The sequence below is a fragment of the Spinacia oleracea genome, chromosome 1, assembly GCF_020520425.1.
Source record: "Spinacia oleracea cultivar Varoflay chromosome 1, BTI_SOV_V1, whole genome shotgun sequence".
NCBI classification, from domain to species: domain Eukaryota; kingdom Viridiplantae; phylum Streptophyta; class Magnoliopsida; order Caryophyllales; family Amaranthaceae; genus Spinacia; species Spinacia oleracea.
The window spans coordinates 116,454,759-116,474,445 of record NC_079487.1 but is presented as its reverse complement, the minus strand read 5'-3'; the positions used below and the strand labels follow the sequence as shown (position 1 = coordinate 116,474,445).

Sequence of the window (19,687 nt, the reverse complement as noted above, 5' to 3'; positions counted from 1 at the left end):
AACACAGGAGACCTTTTATTCGAATAATAACAAGCACACTTATTATTAAGGTGTCTATAAATACAAAAATGTTAGGAATTGTAACTTAATTTTATTGCGCTTGATGGATAACCATTTATTTGTTAAAGTCTTGTGAATATCTCCCACCAATGTCGATTACTAAATCTTTTGATAAATATATGAACCGTTATATTAATAGTTTAAATTTGACATATTAATGTGTTCTTCAAAAACTAAAGAACTCATTTTTTCAACAGAGATCTAAATCTAATTCCTCTTTCATTGATGTATTGTCTTTCACCATTACTCCATTAGAGTTAAAATAAAACTCCATCTCTTAGCTTTGCACTCTCTTTTTCCCGTATCTTATCTGTGTAACTGTGTTAATTGTAGCCTCCACTATAGATCTACTGGTGATATTCAACAATAAACCTTAAATCTTTACCACATTTACTCAAATTTTTGTTTGTGTTAATCGATTTAATTTATACGAAACTCATATAGAATTATAGACTAGTTGTCTAGTTTCACAGGATTAAGTTTTCCGGTTTGATTTTCTCTCTCCTCTCTTTTCTATATTTCGAAATGGAAGGATGGATACAATGATGGGATGCTATGTTTAGCTCTTATTTTGAAATTTTATCTTTTAAACTCTCATTGACAACCTCTCATTTCTCACCTAAGAGTATCTCCAATGGTTGTAGCTAGGGACTTGCTTGCAATTTTTAGAAATTCCAACCTACTAGCTTGACCATTGGAGTTGATATAATAAATTAGCTTGGCCAAGCAAATTAGCATATTTAAGCTAATTTGCTTGAAAAAACTTGGCCAATGAAATAATATTAAATTAAATTAAATTAAAATATTAATTGACAAATATGACTACATTAAATATCAAGCTAGTAGCTAACCACTAGGGTATTAACTAGCTAGAAAGGGAAATAGCTTGAAATATTATGTGGCATGACAAGCTAATTTAGAAATTAGCTTACCATTGTAGATGCTCTAATAGGTGGCTCTTATTTTTTTCTCAATCCTTAGAGCAACTCCAATGGTTATATTTAGGGACTTGTTTGCAATTTTCAAAACTTTCAAGCAAGTAGCTAAATTATTGGAGCAATTTTGTTAAATTAGCTAGACAAAATAAATTAGCTCTACCAAGCTAAGAGCAACTTCAATGATTATATTTAGGGACTTGCTTGCAATTTCCAAAACTTTCAAGCAAGTAGCTAAACCATTGGAGCATTGTTAAATTAGCTAGACAAAGCAAATTAGCTCTACCAAGCTAAGAGCATCTCCAATAGTAAGCTAATTTGACAAATAGCTTGTTATGCCACATAAGATCTCAAGCTATTTCATTGTCTAGCTAATTTATGCTTCAATGGCTAGCAAATAGCTTGATATTTAAATTGGTCATACTTGTTCCACTTGTCAATTATTTATTTTGCAAATTTGGAAGCTAGTTGTCAAGCAAATTAGCTTAAAAGCTTGGCTATGCTAATTTATTATCTTCACTCCAATGGTCTAGCTATTAGCTTGAAAGTTTTATAAATTTCAAGCTAGTCCCTAGCTACAACCATTGGAGATGCTCTAATTAGCTTGAAAAAACAACAACTACTTTTACCTAATTATTAGAGCATATTTAATGGTAAGTTAGTTCGACAATTAGCTTGTTATGCCACATAAGATTTCAAGCTATTTTATAATTTTTATTGTCTAGCTAATTTATGTTCCAATGGCTAGTAAATAGCTTGTTATTTAAATTGGTCCTATTTGTTCCACTTGTCAATTATTTATTTGCCAAATTTGGGAGCTAGTTGTCAAGCAAATTTAGCTTGTTTAAGCTAATTTGCTTGGCCAAGCTAATTGATTATCTTCACTCCAATGGTCTAGCTATTAACTTGAAACTTTTATAAATTTCAAGCTAGCCCCTAGCTACAACAATTGGAGATACTCTTAGGAATGTAAGCGTAAGAATAGAATAAAAAATTAAAAATAAAAGGTTAAACAAAAATCAAGTTACTTGCCAACTATTGGAGCATGTTCTAGCTAGAAAATGTTGTTGCTTAAAAAAATCGATGTGGTATACCAAGCTACAATGATATTAGCTAACCATTAAAGATGCTCTACTTAGCTTGGAAAAAACAACTACTCCCTCCGTCCTTTAATACTCGACCTGTTTTGACTTTTTGTAATATTCACATAATTCACTTTGACCCTATTTTATTTCTAGTATATGAAAACAAATGTTAGTATATAATATATTGTTGGTTTCATCTTAATATATATTTTTAAAATATTAATATTTTTAAAAGTTTTTATAATATGAAGTTAAAGAAATTGGTGGTCAAAGTTGTGCATTGCCAAGCGTGTCCGATCAAAACAGGTCGAGTATTAAGGGACAAAGGGAGTATTTTTTTTCCTAATTATTAGGAATGTAAACATAAGAATAGGATTAAAAAAACAAAAACAAAAATCAAGCTACTTACCAACCATTGGAGCATGTTAGCTAGAAAATAATGTTACTTGACAAATTAATGTGGCATACCAAACTACGGTGATATTAGCTAATCATTGGAGATGCTCTAAGAGCCCTTGGGACTCCCTTGGACAGTTGTTGGACTCCTTTTCATTCACTCACTCCCGGTCTTGACGAACGGAAAGCCAAGAACACCACTTCCTCTTCCCGCGCAAAGCCTAAAACACATAATGCTGATTGCTGACCAACTTCATGTCGGAACTAGAGAAATCTGGAATTTGCGGGACAATCAAGAGATTATTTTCAGCAATTAATTAAACGGTAAATTCACTTCTTACTTTGATGATCAAAGTTAGGTTTAATTATATTCTTAAATTTCTACGTGATTATGGTACTCTAAATTATGATTAGGGATTTTATTAACTGGTGATTGTGATAATTAATTTCAATTATCGTCTCGATTTTGTTTGTCTTTCAAATCAATCTTTTCCGTAGCAGCGAATGCAATTCTTTCAATATCAATTGATAGTTATTTTTGGAATTAGGTTTATCCGAATTTCATTTTTGCACCGATATTATCAATTAATTTCCCCCCTTTTTTCTCGTTGGTACCTTAAATTTGGTGCAGCTGTGATTTTATCTGTTCATGTCATGCAATGATGGTATTATAGCAGAAAGATGCAGAAAACAAATTGTGGTGTAAAGTTCTGTGAATTTGAATCAAATGCTGCAGCTAGACACTATTATGGTATTATTATATTTTTTGAGGGAAAACACTATTATGGTATTATAGCCAACCCCAATTTCTGTTTTTGGGGAAGATTAAACACTAGTCATAGCTCGTACGCTTGTTTTGAAAAATCTGCTTACTGATGAATCACTTCAAGTTTGTATTTCTGAGCTTTTTCCGGTGTCTTGTTACTCGAGGCATATTATGGTATCATATGTGGACTTGCAAAATTTAGGGATAAGTATAATGCCTCGGTGGGGATTGTGGAAAAATGATAATTGATAAATATTGATGCTATAAAGTTGTGCAAATATAACGCCTCGGTGGGGATTGTGTACTCCAAATCTCCAATATGCAAATAATCAGCACTTTGGTTTTGGTATCTATTCGGTCTTGGAATAAAGTTGCACATTTTGTTGGCATTCAAGGTTTACGAGGCTATTTGCTAAAACTGAAAACTGCTGTGCAAGTTTATGAGTATGATCAAACTCAGATGCCACTGTATGAACAGGGAACCATATTTTTCTATCAGTGAAGTGGTGACCTGATAAGTGGTAACCCTTCTTGTCTGAGTTTTTATCATTGAAAATTGTATGAAGAACAGTGCGGTATCTAAATGTTTAGTCGTTAAAGAAGTTGGTGGTTGACAATGTGTATGTATGACTCTTTTCATAGCTAAATTACCATGTCAGGCCTAAAGTAGAAGTCAAAAGTTCGAACTTAAAATCAATCCAACATGTACTTTATATGCGAAAATGTAGGTCTATTGTCATGTATAGCAGTTCCAAGTTGTTTTGAAGAAATCACAAGTCTTGAATACTTGGTATTACTCAAGTTTCTCGCTTTTATGGCAGATACAACGACAGAGAAGTAAAAAGTATTACCAGGAGTCCAGCAGGGTCAAACTTATGCAGATATTTCTTGGATTGTCTGTGAATTGACTCTAACGAGACGGATGTGGGAGATTTTGTCCCACTCGGGCCCATTGTCCTTTGCACATCTTTCCTGCAATAATGGGCAGGATTTTATAACAAGTGCTCTCAATCTAGTCATCCTCAGGATGACATCATGTGAAGGTAAATGAATCAAATTCTTGCACAACTTTAGCTCCAACTTCTGCAGCAATGAGAGGTTTCCAATCCATTCTGGTACTTGCTCTGTACTGTCATCGTTGATAATCCTCAACAATTTGAGTGCTGGAAATAGAAGTTGAGATGTGACGGAGCTTGTGGACTCAGTATCTAAGGACTTAAACCCTCCAATGGACAAAGAGTTGAGGCAAGGAAGGATTTGAAGCCCTCTTGGTAGGCAAGTCAGTTTTCCGCATCCATTAATCTCTATATCTTCAATATGAATCAGTTGGCTCAAATCCGGTATACCTTCCAAATTATGGCAATCACGTATGCACAGTTTCTTCAAAGAGAGGCAATCCCCCATGCTGGCTGGTATCTTTCTCAGCTCCGGACATTCAACAATGGACAAGCGAAGTAGGGAAGTAAGCTGGGTTCCCAGTCTGTCAGGCAAAGATTGCAGATCAGGACAACAACGTAAAGTCAATTCCTCAAGACTCTTGGAATCAATCAGCTCATCAGGTAGCCTGGATAACTCTGGTGCCTCATCGATATTGAGTGAGGTAAGTGCATTACTAATCCCACTTATAACATTGTACACTGCTGGACCTCTGATACTCTTAACCCATAAATGCCTTAGAGAAGGGAAGTTGGTTGGAGTCTGGACCAGTTTGTCACAGTGCTCAATCCTTAGCAATTCAAGCAAGGGAAAGGCTAATGTGGCAAGTGTAGTGACTGTTCCCAATACGCGACTTAGTGGGGGTTCCCAATTCGTTAAGTTTTCAAAGCTAACTATATTAAGTTTTCTCAAGGCTGGAAATAATGCTGGAGCTCGCTCTTCAGTATCATTACTAGAATGATAAAATTCATCCCCTATAGCTGCGACAGACCACATAGAGTACATAGACAGATCCCTAAGGCATGGTAGATGACCCAACACAGGGAGTTGTTGGCAGCTTCTGCAATATAGTAATTCAATATGCACCAGATTATTGAATGGTCTTGGGCCACTAGTTTCACTGAAAGTCATCATACTCATCATCCATGGAGGAAAATTTGGACCATCATAACCTGTTATCATGAGCAGTTTTAAATTTGGGGGTGGCTGAAGAGCATCTAGCACATCTAGGTGATTGTTAGCCCTTCCCCAGCCCCAAATTAGTTGCATCTCTGAAATGCCCAGTTTTTTGAAAATGCTAGCTTTCTCAGCTTCTCCCTTGTTCTTCACATGTTCAAGTCCAGAGATAGATAAGAGGCCATTAATGACACCCAAAGCTTCCAATTCACCAATTTCCCATCCGCTGCCTTCATTTAACTCAAGCATTGGTAGCGTCTGGAGTGCTTTTAACCGTTCAATCCCTCTAGGCAGGCACCATGAACGGGATGTAAGATGTAGGTGTCTTAAGTTGACTAACCTATACAACCTTTGAGGTAATTCCCTGAGCTTGTAACCGAAAACTCTAAGCGTTTGCAGATGGTAAAGGCTTGTAATTGACTCTGGAAGCATAACTATTGGATTATGTGACAGGTCAACATATCTTAAATGACTGAGCCTACCAATAGCAGGAGACACTTTCTTTAGACCAGTTGAAGCTAATTTTAGGACACGCAAGTTTTTGGTGTGCACCAAAAGATCCATAGGTAAGCTAATGGTAGAATGTAGAGTCCGTAACCATGCCATTTTTTCTGCTGGAGCTTCTGAGGTTATGACATCATCTTCGGGAAATATGGCTAGATGCCGACCACCAGAAGGATTACTGACCCTTTCTACCCCCTTCCAGATCATCCAATCATGTCTAGAGATGTAAAGAGCCATATCATGCACCAAATAATGCATTCGATATTCTGTAACTTCACCATCAAAAGAACGCCGTGTCTCTGCTTGTAAAAGCGAATTGTTAAACAGTATATCAACGTATTTTCCTCCAAGTTCCTCAGGTGTCAAGTTTCTTTCTTCTGATTGACAATGAAGGAAACCCTGAGCATTCCAGAGATTGATTAAATCTTCTCGATCTATGAGGACTTCCTTTGGATATATAGCACAATAAGCAAAACATTGTTTTAAAGAGGGAGAAGACAAATAGTTGAAACTCAGTAATAAGGATGGTAGGATATCATTGTTTTCTTGGGGAAGATTCCACATTGCGCTCTTTTCAATAGATTTCCATTCACACAGATCTGTCTTCGTTCGTAATAAGCCCCCTATGACATTTATTGCTAATGGCAACCCCTTGCAATTGTTCACTATCTTTCTCCCAATTTCCTCTAGTCCTGGGTCAAATGTTGCTATGCCTTTCGGGAAAGCCTTCTGAACAAAGAAAGCCCAGCTTTCTTCATCAGAGAGCCCCGTTAGCTGGTGCATATATCGGCTCTGTGTCATTCTTGCAATGTCTTTGTTGCGAGTTGTAACCAAAATCATGCTTCCTGTGGTACCTCTTATTCTTCTCAAGGAGTTCTTGAAAGAATTCCATTTGTTTTGATTTTGATCCCATACATCATCAAGCACAAGCAAGTATCGTTTGCCTTTTACAAGTTGTTGAACCCTTTCTATAATATCCTCTGTATTTGACAGTTCACATTTCCCTCCTGTAAGTTTTTCGAACATCACACACAAAACCCTCTTCACAGTGAAGTTATCAGATATGCAGATCCAAAACCTTTCTGTAAAATGTCCGGTAATTGCTTCATATTCATACAGTTGTCTCGCCAATGTTGTTTTACCAAGACCTGTTCCAAGAATCCAACGGATTATGTCATATTATGTCATATGTCCTGCTAAACCATGAAAAGTTTGGCTGTTATGTGTTTTGAAATATGTGGGCAACTAGCTTTTTTTTTTTTGAAATAGCTACCCACCTTTAGTAAGTGGGTTATTTGGGCAACTAGCTTATTTTGACCTATAGAGCCCTGTTCTTCTATTAAGTTACTAAATTGTCTTTGTCAAGTGATAAAGATCTAATAAATGTAGCAACGATGATAAGAATCATGAAATCTGTATGAAATTTGAAGACAACTCACAGTCTTACGCTACATTAAGCCTATTGATTTCCCTACATACTACACAACAAGGCTCCATTCTATTCGCTTTATTATTTTATCTGAAAAACACTTATTTTTTCTGAACTTATATTATCTGAACTTAACTGAACTTATCTAACTTATTTGTCTGAAATAAGTGAAAATAAGTCGAACAAAACAGAGACTAAGAAAACCAGGGGAGAAAGAATAATACAAGTTTGAGATCGATGAACATGTAGTCAGTACCTCCCATACCAACGATGGCAATGGTTGAGACCTCCTCGTCGTTGTTATGATCACAAAGCAAAGTTGTGAGCTCTTTTTTATCACGTTGCCTCCCTACAAATTCAAGCCTGTGTGCAACTGCTAATTCACGAACTTCATCCAAGCAGTTGTCGATGTTTCTCTTTATTATTCCTTTGTCACTAACTCCTCTTACATCATCAGCTGCCATCTCTGCTGGCCTAATACCAAGCTTTTTAGCATCCTTGTACAAGTCATCAAAAGACAGAAGAATATGTTTGACTTTTCTAGACATCCTAAAGCTGAAAGCCAAAGGATTAGAATCAGAGAGAGTTGAATAGTTACGGCATTTGATCTTGAATGATCGCTTCTTGAGCTTTATGAGAGCTAGTGCCTTCCTCCCTGGTCGATAATTGTTGTTGTTGCTCTTTAATTCCCATGAACTTGATCTCCTACGAAGAATTTCATAGGCATAATCATCCATTACATCATCTGCTAAGTAAGCCAAATTCATGACTTTTCTGAGCCAAGCATTCACAATTTGGCTATCTCCTCTATATTTTTTGTTCAACCTCTCATTGTCTTGGAGAAAAGCTTGGATGTAAGTGAATTCATCTCTCAACTTCTCGAACTGGTGCTTGATTCCCCAAGCTAGCTTTGCCTGCTCCACTGGACGTGTAACCACCAGCTTTGTTATTGCCTTAGCTGCCTCAACATAAAGAGCCTCCATCATCTTAGATTAATTATTAGTAGCTCGTTCACACCATAGATGATAGTTAGATCAAGAAAAGTGAACTTTTTAGTAGTATCTTTGTGTTATGGGTGATTAATTAGTAGGAGTAGTTTCAATGATGTAAGGTGGAGCTTGGAAGTTGAGAGAACAGGTGGGCCAAAGGCGGCTAAAGCATCCCTTACGACAAATTTCTACTTGTTTTGGGGAAATTTACACCAGTGATGGACAGACAAGTCAATTTATGTTGGCAAACTCTGAACAAGCTGACACAATTGTACAATACTTGTGACTAACTGACTAACTGAGTAGTTAACCCTTTGGTGACGTCATAATCAATTTTATAATTTTTCATTGATTTCTTGGTTGAAATGTGAAGCATTACTACTGACTTGATCTTATAGGAAAGACAAAGTTAATTGGTAGGAAGTAGAGAGATAAAGTTCAATCTCTGTAGTTCTGGTCTTGTAGAGTATGTAGAGTATGTAGATAGAGATAATATCATTTTCCAGATCCACAGTATTTGTCTTATGTTGATAGAGATAATATCTTCTTTTTTCTGATTAAGTGAGCTCAATCATTGAATGACCTTGACTCAATTCAAAATGAAGCTTTTATTTTTCTTCTCTTTGCTTCTTCATTGATAGATCAAAGTGAATAAAATTCAGTAGTAATTGTTGCGTTTGTGCTTTGATGTAGGTTTTCTAGCTTTGAAATGTTATTTTACTTGCATTTTTTTCTTTTGGCAAATTCTTTTACTTACATGTGATTGACTGCCCTGTTTAATTTATGCAAATTAAACCGATGTAAAAAAAAGCGAGTGACTGCTCTTTTGATTCAAATGGAAACGTAAAAGACCACACGAGAATTGTAAAGAGTGAATTTTTCAACTCGCAATTGCTAAATATTTTTTTTTTTGGTTCTGATTTTATTACGGAGTAATTTATTTTGTAAGGAAACTTCTCTATTAGGTGGGTATATAATTATATATTAATGAACTTTTTTTTGATGGGAGCAATGAAAACTCTTTTGCCACGCATAATAGTCCAAAGAAATTAAAAACAACTGCAAAAACTATTGAGTTTTTATACAATTGCAAATACTATAATATGCTTTGGTCAAACTCAACCCAAGATGAGTTTTTATAATAAATATTTACAACTTGCAACATGAGTATCCCAAAACAGCAATTTAATCCCTGTTTTAGTCTAATTCAAAACTCAAAACCAGCGGTTTTCATTAAACAGTTTTCCTTCATATGTATCATGACCATTAAGATAATGAAATCATATTGTTTTTATAATGGTTTTCAAGACTGCAGACTTCTGCCTAAACTCACCTTGAGTAGGTACAACGTACAATGGTACTAGTATAAATAAACACCACAAAAGTCACTTTTAGTAATATGTTTCATCACTTCAATTTTATATCACAAGTATCATTTCTTCTTTTGTACATTTGAAATATTAAACCATGTCATCAAAGGTTAGCCATGTGGAGGACGTGGAGCTCTCGAAAATGGAGGAAGGATCAGTCGGGGGCACAAGTAATCAACCCACCACCGGAGTGCCTACCAGTGTATCCTCTAGTTCAGGCTTCTCGATCATAGTTGCAACCACTTTGCAAAAGGTAAGCGCCCTTGAAATATTGCTACCCTTTCAAATTTGTTGGAACTAACCTTGTAAAAAAGCTAAGTTTTTCTAAATGATGTCATGCAGTTGTTAGCAGAGCTCATCGGAACATACCTCATAGTTTTCACAGGATGTGCAGCTATTATAGTGGAAAAGACCAAAGGCGAAGTGACGTATCCAGGAATTTGCCTCACTTGGGGATTAATTATTATGATTGTAGTTTACACTTTGGAGCATATTTCTTGCCATTTTAATCCATCAGTAACCATTACTTATGCTCTTCTCAGAGGGTTTCCCTGGAAACAGGTCAGTTATAACTGCCTCATCATTTTACAAATTACTAGGAATACAGGAAAATTGAAGTTAGGAATTCGATTTGCTTAATTACTGATGTTATGCATATATGTTTTTCTTGTATTGCAGGTTCCCTTTTACATTGGTGCTCAAATATTGGGCTCTATTCTAGCAAGTGGCACTCTATCTCTTTTGCTTGATGTACCTCCTGAGGCTTACTTTGGGAATCTTCCTTCCGGGTCAGATGCTCAATCTGTAGTTATGGAGATCATTATTTCCTTCATCCTCATGTTCGTCATTTTTGGCACTGCCTTCGATGAAAGAGCGGTTTGTTCCAAATCCTTATTAATAAAAAAAATCCCCTCCTTCAACTGCTTAAGCATATATATAAGGCCTCACGGGCATTGGGGTGGGTTGGTTCGTGCCAAGCTAGTTTTTGCATACTTGACTAGACCTGGTTATCAGGCGGGCGGGTCAGGGTCGGTGCGGGTCAAAAGAGGGTCGGGTATTGAAAGGGTCACTTTTAGCGGGTCGATAATGGGCGGGTCAAAAGCGGGTCGCGGGTCAATAGCGGGTCATTAGTGGGCGGGTCAATAAACGAGCAATGAAAAATGAAAAACAAAAGAGCCATGTGCAAGTACAAGTAAATACGAAGCTATACACGTAATTTTTTGTATCATTACTATTTTAATTTTCAAAATAATTGTAGTATAAGTTTGACCCTATAATGACCCTGTCCATTAAAGGCTCTGTCCAATAAGAGCCCTGCCCAATAAAAGCCCTATTAACTTGACCCTAACCCTATATCCATTGGACTACCCTGTCCAATAACCAGGTCCATACTTGACCCACAACGCAACCCACTTTCTAGCTTAATCAGGCTCGGGCAAACCCACCCCACCCCTATATAAATTAACATTGCAAAGTTTGTTGACACCCTTGTTTATTTTTTTGGTGTTACAGCATAACCAGTTTGCTGGGGTTGCCATTGGAATGACAGTGCTAATGAATGCATTGATTGCTGGGTAAGTTTCTATCAAATTGTTATGTTTTTTTCTCAAGTTTTATGCCAAAAGTGCCTCTAACTAACAAAAACAACCTAAATAAAAACATTGCAGGACAATTTCTGGAGCATCAATGAATCCTGCAAGAAGTATAGGACCAGCAGTAGTCATGCATATCTACCGAGGGCTTTGGATTTACGTTGTTGGTCCAACAATTGGGTGCATACTTGGTGGAATTGCCTATAACTCGATGCGATACATGGACCAATTCCCATCCAAGGTCACTAGCTGGAGCATCTCCTTTGATAAGAAGTTGATCAATTGGTTTAGTATTTTGAAGGGCAAATTCTTTGATGCATTCCACAAAGTTCATTAAAATTTTAGCACTCTAGCACCTTGTTTGGATTTTAACTTGTACAATTGTAATTTGTAAACATCCTTCATCATTCTTTACTCCTTCAGTTGGGTAAAAAATCCATGTACTGTGTATATTTACTTTTAACACGGATAATTAGTCACCTCTTATGCTAAGAATCACTTCAATTTTAATTATTGGTTTTAATATTGAAAGATTTGAACTCTTGGACTCAAGACGTATAAATTACAGAATTACTCTTTGTGATGGTGTTATGTGAAATAAAAATAAAAATATAAAGTACAATATATGATAAGATGTATGTTTTGGGGTACGGTTGGTGTATCAAATATGAATTTGACCTTCTCTTAAGCTTCTCAAAGGTGCACACGAGTGAAGATAAAAAACACTTAAATCAAGGTAAATATTGGTTAGTGTCATAATGGTATCAATTAATGACCCTTTATGTAACATTTGATAATAATTACTCACATACTTGGATGAATTATTCTAAAACTAATTTGTCTATCTCAATCTCCCGTTCTTCTTAGCAAGCGCTCTGCAAATTTGCCGAGTTAACCATTACAAAGGTCTCTAAATTTTCACTAAGTTTAGTCCATTAACTTTGAAATTGGCAGTTTAGTCCCTCAAAATGGATGGAATCGGCTACTTTTGTTTACGCCATTTGATTTTTCGTTAAATTGAATAAAATAATAATAAATTCGCAAAAAAAAAAAGGAAACTAATTTGCATGTGTATAAATGATTTAAAACAATTGTTTTTATTTATTTATTATTTCTTAGCCTTTTCAACTTACTTAGCCTTTTCACATGGTTTTCTCTCCATTTACACGTTTCAACTTTTCATATCCCCCCTTTCTAGTTTCTTCCACTCATTTTTTTGGCGGTTCTTTTTTTTTTTCCTGCTCCCAACCCTATTCCCCCCCCCCCTCCCTTTTTAACTTCCCTATTTCACATTCAGTTGTCTTTTTCTAACTTAATCACAAAAAATACAAGAGAATTTGAATTTTTCACTGGGTTTTCCTGCAAAAATGGCTGGAGCATCGTCATCAAAGCGACTTGCTTCTGATTGGGAAGGACCGCCAAAGAAGGAGCCCAAAGTGTCCAGATGGGATGATGGTACTTTCAATCATTCTCTTTGTCGAATCTTTCAATAAATTCGTTTTTTTAGTTGAAGCATGACTAAATTAATTAGGGCATTTTTCTTAAGTAATTTTTACCATAAAATTGGTGAATGCATGTTCTTGATAATGGTGCTTTTATATGTTAATTTAATCAATCGTGGCATGATTTTGCATAATTTAACATTTTCAGTAGGAATTAGCGTTTCGTCGGTTTTTACTTTCCAATTTTTAATTCGAATTGATGCATGCATGTTCTTGAAATTGATGTTTATATATGTTAACTTAAACAATTATTGTTTAATTTTGCTTAGTTTCAACTAAATCTGTAGTAATTAAGGTTTTTACTTAGTGTTTTTACTTAGTATTTTCACTTAAATTAAAGCTAAAGTTTGCTTGATATTGACTATGGGCTTTAATTTGACCTTAGGAGTCTTTGCTCTCAGGGATGCACACCCCATTTTCCATAATTAGGACATCCTTGTCAATGAGATTTTCCCCAAGTTGGACTGGGAGTCCCAAGCTGCAGTGCAGGTGGTTTGCAAGCAGTGACAAATGTGGTCGAAGCTCCGCTACTGCCTCCCATACCCGTACTCTCTAAGATGCTACCGTGGGTGGCTGCGTGAGTGGCTCATCATTGACCTCATTGAGAATAATGTTGGTCGTGACTTCCACGCATGGATTGACGAGGACATGACCGTCTACTTTGATGGTTTCCCCCTCCTTTTCAAGGAGGAGGTGGAGTAGTAGTTGTAGGTGAAGACCATGCAGGGGTGCGTCGTGGTGGCGCGGGTGGTGGTCCCTCTTTAATTTGTTGAAGCTTTCTGGTGATCAAGCTTGTTAAAGATTTTTTTTCTTCTTTTGTAGGACTAACTCAATCACACACTACTGTCATAGCAATGTAGGTTTTTGAAATTAGACAAATGTTGGTTTTTGCTTATGGTATTTGTCACTGTTATGACAATGTGTTATATTTAACCGTAGGTTTCTCCTATAATAGTTGACGGGGGTGTTTAATGTAAGGGAAGGAGCCTACCCTTTCGTGAATGTAACTGGATTGATTCAAATGATGATATGAAATGGTTTATTTTGGTTATCTCTATTGTAATATTCAAGCTTGCATTTGGTTCATTTGTTAAAGTTATGTTCTTTATTTGATATTGGTTTGTCTTGCATTGGTTTAACTGTGATCAGATGTGGATAGCAGTAGTTTCCCTAAATTTTATCCTAAAACTATCAACTTCAGCAGCAAGGCTTTGTTTATCTTACATTAACCCTAATATGACATTTGTTTGCCAAGCTGTGGGTTCTTGTTCATCAATCCATCTAAAAAATATGCAACCCCTTCTGTTCATTTCAACATCATAATCTGCACAAGCAATAAGCCTCCTTCTAGGATTTTCTTTTGTCCATGCCCTTTGAATGGACACTGTCAATCCACAGTAGCACCTCTTTGGGTGTGAATTATCACCACTGGTGAATAAAGACATAGTCCCGTTCATCATACTGCAAATCAAATACTATTTTAATTAGTAATTCCTAAGTGTGTTTAAGTATTGTTAAAATAAGCTAACTTAAATAAATTTACAAAAATGGTAGAAAATTACCTTTTTCTGGAGAAGGGTCAACTATGGTGAAGCAACAAAGAAGGAACACAAATACGATGATGGAAAAGATGGTTTTTTTTTTTTTTTTTTTGTGGAAGTGTTCAATTATTTTTGTGTACATGGACTGTTAAACACTGTTTTTTGAGAGCTCCAACGGCTAGTTTTTAGTAAAAAACTAACTTAAATGTATTTGCCTTTATTTTATTATTGTTTACAGGTAAAAGTAACTATTTTTTTTTGTCGTTTTCTGCCTTTTATTTTAATTTGCCTTTAAATTTAATGCATTTAAACGGACGTGAGTAACATAAGCAAAAAAAACAGTGGATTTCATGCAAACACAGGGAGTAAAGTGTCACTTTTCAAAGTACATGGACTAAACTGCCACTTTTGTCACTTGATGAAGTGGATGGCTCAACCACGCCCGGTGCCACGAAATGATTGAGAACCTTTGTTCACATCGTCCTTAGAATAAGGCTACGCTAGGGAAGCAAGTTAATTCCATCATTAACCAATTCCCACGTAAAGTATCAATTTCCAATCCCATTTAAAGTTACTCCTTAACGAAATTTCCTATTCCAAACAACCTCTTAACAAGAACTCAAATCTTCCCTCCAACACTTTTCTCTTTCATTATTTCTTAACTATATCAAGAAATAACGCTATCAAGTACTCATAATTTTTCATCATCTCGGTTCTAGGTGATCCTGGGACCGATTCTCATCCCCGCCTTTGTGGCTCATTCGCACCAAAAAAATAATTTTTCATCATCGGGTTACTCAAGTCGTTCCTAAAAATAAACACCCTCTTCCGTTACTTCAATGCTTCTTTCTTGTCAATAAAAAAAACTTTCTTAACATAAATTGTGTTATTTAATCATGGTAATGGTAATTATGTTGTTCAATCTTTTGGCCATTCAAGCTTTTATCGGTCTTTAATTAGTTATAGAGACCATTGGCGGGATACTCGCCGCTAAACCAAAAGACTTCGGTCAACTCTGTTTTACTTCAAACTATAAATATAAATTTGTTTATAAAGAAATCATCTTCCCCGAATTACACAACAAAATTATCATTTCGACTCTGTCAGACCGACTTTCTCAGTTCCCTCTCACTTTCCATCCACTCTTCATTTTCTCTCTCCTCTAAAACCCTAATTCCAAAATCCATACCAAACCATCTTAATTAGTCAATCAATTGATCAATTGATTGATCAAATTCATCAAAAGAATGGGAGATCACCTGGAACAATTAGATCCAGAGGTAGTTTCAGAAGGTTTAGAACCGTCAATTAAAGGAGAACTTTGCATGGAAATTGATCCCCCGGTTAGTGAAAACACTGCAACTGCTGAAGATTGGAGGAAAGCGCTGAACAAAGTTGTACCTGCTGTTCTTGTTCTGCGCACCACTGCTTGTCGCGCTTTTGATACTGAATCTGCTAGTGCTGGTTACGCTACCGGTTTCGTCGTAGATAAGCGTCGCGGAATTATTCTTACTAATCGCCATGTCGTTAAGCCAGGTAAAAGATAAACAAAACAATATTTATTTAATGGTGATCAAGTTTAATTTTGGCTGTAATTATTTTTGAAATTTTAATTATACAGGGCCAGTGGTGGCGGAGGCGACGTTTTTGAATCGGGAAGAGATTCCTGTTTATCCAGTATATAGAGATCCGGTGAGTGAACCTGTTGAGATTTTGCTTTTTTTAGATTCTTGTACTAAAGGTGACGAAGATTCTATTTGTTTTGGGGAATGTTATTTTTGTTGATTCTTGTGTGCGGGAATTTGGGAATTTGTTTGATTATGTTGTTGTATTTTTAACGGTTTTTTCATGAAATGCCCCCGAGGTTTGCAAAAACGCACCAAATACCCTCGTGTCTTTCGAATCACATAATATACCCCTATTTTTGCCTAAGTTTGCACCAAATACCCCTAATCCGACCTTCCGTTAGTCCTCCGTTAAGTCATGTTTATAATTCACAGAATGCCCCTATTTTTAAACTTATTGCACAATATACACCTATTTGTAAACTAAGTTTCACTAAATATCCAAACTGCTTTTTTTCTTTTCTTTTCTTTTCTCTCCATCCCTTCCTTCTCTTTTCCTGATCCATCTTCTCCGGTGCACTCCATTGTTCTACAACCGCCAACATAAGAATCAACGTGCAAACAATCAAATTCGAAATATCAATTACTTCCATTCACACTAATTGCCCACAAATTGGACTGAGATTGGAGAAACAAGAAGGGCGGACCCAGAGAAGAACATACGGGATTGAGCTACTTAAAACACAAAGGCTGCAATAATTAAACCACTTTATCAAAGATATTTAGATCAACAACACTTACAACAACATTTACAGAGAATTCCTTAACTAAGTGCTTCATACTATCTTAGTAGTAAGTCAGAAACCTTAGAATTAGAATTCGATTCTGGAAATCCACCACCATAAATCCATAATCAATGTCTGCTTCTACATTGACTCCCAATTTTCTTCAAACAGTCTCCACTCAATTTTACTCCCTCTCCCAATTCCGAATTCCCAACACCCTCAACTTCTCGAATTTCATTCAATTGCAAATCAAAATACCCAATTTCGTCAAAATCAGCTTCAATTATAACCCTAAATGCAGCACTTTTTGACCCTTTTGTGCTTCAAATTGCAGAAACTTTTGAAGACCCTCTCTCCTCTTCATCTTCTTCAACTCCCTTACCTTTGCAGAAACTAAGGGATTCGTCCTTCGAATCCCTTCTTTCTCTATTGCTCGTTGCACTTGAGTGGGTCAATGAATCGACGGTGCAACCGAGGATGTTGAACCCTGGGCCGAGATCGGCCTCCGCCGGCGACCAGAGAACGGAAATCGGACGCCGTCGGCTATCAGAGAGCAGGAGGAAGAACAACTTCGTTTTTTGCACCGCCGCGAAACTTCCGCACCACCGGAGAATCGACAACCTTCCCAATGCGGCCACCGGAGAACGACCACCCTCCGCGAAGCCAAGTCGACCACCATCAACATCTGATTTAAGTGATCCTCCGGATCACTGTCGGCGACCAGAGATCGGCCTCCGCCGGCGACCAGAGAGCGGAGATCGGACGTCGCCGGCGACCAGAGAGCAGGAGGATCTACCCAGAATTACTGGGTTTCGAGTAGGTTGAAGCTTGAAGAACAGGGGAGAGGAGAGAGAAATAGAAGAATATGAGATTTTTTTTTTTGAGTTTTTGTCAAAGGGAAGGTAAGTAAATGGGGTCATAACACAATTAAGGGCAAAATAGTAAAACTCCACTAACGGTAGACTAACGCCGTTAACTGTTAGGTGCATCTCATGAACAATACGGATAAATAGGGGTATATTATGTTAATGGAAACACGCGAGGGTATTTGGTGCGTTTTTGTAAACCTCGGGGGTATTTCATGAAAAAAATTTCAATGCATCTTAAGAAAGGAAGGGAAAAGAAAGGAAAAGAAGGGAAGAGAAAGAAAATATAAATGAAAACTTTTAATTTTCTCTTTCCTTAGTGAAACTTTTTTAAAGGAGCTTTCCTTCCAATCCCCTTATGATTATTTGTACCAAATACATAAAACATTATTTTTCCTTTCCTTTCTTTTCTTTTCCTTCCAATTTCTCCCAACCAAATAAAGCCTTAAGACTGTGATTTGGATGTTAAGTTGATTCTGTTATGTTACATTATTTTTGGAAGGGAATAGAGTAGTAAAAGCAAAATAAACCAGGAAATGCCCTTTCAATACCAAAACTAAGTTTAAGTTTCACAAATTCATGCTGTGAGTGGTCCGAGTGGATGATACTTCATACTTGAATTGCAAATGGTTAGCTGGTGTTTTCAGTCCTGAGAATTTATACTTATGTACTGATGAATGTGAATTTTCTGAACATGTTGGTTGATAATTGCTAGTCGTGTCACACAGGGTTCTGTTTTCTCTGTGATTTTTTATGGCCTAGAATTTTCATTGTGGAGGTATACCTGTGTTCTTTGCCCAATCCCTCCTGTTCATGCCGGCTTAACGAAGAGAAATGGATTATCTTTATTTGAGAAAATGTTCTCTAAAGTGGGGAGACTGCAATAATAGTTCCGAAAGGTCTTGCCGCACAAGGTGTACAATAAATTTATTGTACACCAACATAACTTTTACCCATTTTTTTGTAAACTTTTACCTAGTTTTTTTTTTGTAACTTTTAGTATGTTTTGATTAACTTTTATATCATGTAAAAAGTTGATAGATAAATATTTTAAGGGGTTAAATGATTAATTTTATGCGAAGTAAATTATTAGTGAATTTGAAGAAATAATTTTTATTAAAATGAAAAAAAAATTATTGCTACAAAATAGATAACTTTTAAGGGTAAATTTTAAGTATTTTGAGTTAACTTTTACTTCGGCGTACAATATTTATTTTACACTTGTAAATAAGAATTTTGTGTGATTGTTTTGTAGTTGTAACAAAGGGCTTTTGGGTTGGGGGTAATGAGATCTTACTCTTCTATCTAAAAGGATTTGCAAGCATAGCCTAGCCCGAGCCAAGGTTGTGCTCGGGAAAGTCTCATCTTAGAGTGACTTTTAGAAGGCTCAAGTGTGGTTTTTAAAAACCTGACTGAAGTAAAGCCTGGAGTTTACATTCTGAAGGTCTCATCTTAGCTTATTTTGTGCTCCCTTGTGGCTCTTTGAGGCGAGGCTTGAAAGTCATCAGTACAGTTATAGTCAAATCACGCCTCCACTAGATTTCAACTGTAAGCTTTTGAAGAGTACAATGCAATAGGACATGGTAAGAACTAAGAACTGAGGCGAGCCTTTGCAAGCATAGCCTGGCCAGAGCCAAGATTGTGCTTGGCAAAGTCTCATCTTGGAGTGATTTTTAGAAGGCCCGAGTGTGGCTATAAAAATCTGACTGAGATTTCGGTCTGATAGGTCCCATCTTAGCTGATTTTGAGCTTCCTTCTAGCCCTTTGAGGCAAGGTTGGAAAGTCATATGTACAGTTAAGTCGGTTATAGTCAAATCACGCCACCACTTGAGCTTTTATTTCAAGTGTAAAAGCTTTTGAAAATTACAATGTAATGGGACATGGTAAAAGTTGAGGTTTGCCTTTCATCCCACATCCTAGTTTTTACCTAAGTTGCACGGAAACGGGGGACGGGTACGGCTAAGGAAAACGGCAAAATCAAAATTGCAAAAAATGGGTACGGCGTGGATTCGGCAAAAAAAAAACCCAAAAATTTAGCTGAATTAAACATCCATGCATAAATAGTTCAAAGTTCAAAATAACAATAACACAACAACTAAATTTAATGCCTTAAAGTAGATAAAGCTAAGACAAAGCACATCAATCTTCAAGGAGCAACCCATTTTCTAAATCCGGCTCATCTAGTGAGAG

The 19,687-nt window shown here is 36.5% G+C and overlaps 3 protein-coding genes across 4 annotated transcripts in view; 2 read left to right on the top strand and 1 right to left on the bottom strand.

Annotated features, from left to right (window-relative positions):
- Positions 1-2,485: 2,485 nt before the first annotated feature.
- On the bottom strand, positions 2,486-8,509 carry LOC110804386 (putative disease resistance protein RGA3). Its single transcript, XM_022009984.2, has 3 exons — positions 7,544-8,509; positions 4,094-7,006; positions 2,486-2,750 (listed from the first exon to the last, which is right to left on the bottom strand). The coding sequence occupies exons 1-2, from the start codon at positions 8,271-8,273 to the stop codon at positions 4,116-4,118; spliced, it is 3,621 nt and encodes a 1,206-aa protein (XP_021865676.1). The 5' UTR covers positions 8,274-8,509; the 3' UTR covers positions 2,486-2,750; positions 4,094-4,115.
- On the top strand, positions 4,657-11,756 carry LOC110804381 (probable aquaporin NIP-type). 2 transcript variants are annotated; one of them, XM_056841135.1, is made up of 6 exons: positions 4,657-4,842; positions 9,761-9,899; positions 9,989-10,207; positions 10,325-10,522; positions 11,159-11,220; positions 11,314-11,756. In XM_056841135.1, the coding sequence occupies exons 2-6, from the start codon at positions 9,789-9,791 to the stop codon at positions 11,573-11,575; spliced, it is 852 nt and encodes a 283-aa protein (XP_056697113.1). In that variant the 5' UTR covers positions 4,657-4,842; positions 9,761-9,788; the 3' UTR covers positions 11,576-11,756. The 2 variants fall into 2 exon arrangements, with proteins under 2 accessions (XP_056697113.1, XP_021865668.1); XM_022009976.2 differs by lacking the exon at positions 4,657-4,842 and having other exon boundaries at positions 8,606-9,899; positions 11,314-11,755.
- A 3,575-nt stretch (positions 11,757-15,331) lies between these two features.
- LOC110804380 (protease Do-like 7) overlaps positions 15,332-19,687 on the top strand; it is a 28,949-nt gene continuing 24,593 nt past the window's right edge. The window contains exons 1-2 of the mRNA XM_022009975.2: positions 15,332-15,817; positions 15,903-15,973. Of these exons, the coding sequence (XP_021865667.1) occupies positions 15,529-15,817; positions 15,903-15,973 (360 nt within the window). The 5' untranslated portion in view covers positions 15,332-15,528. The remainder of the gene's footprint in view (positions 15,818-15,902; positions 15,974-19,687) is intronic.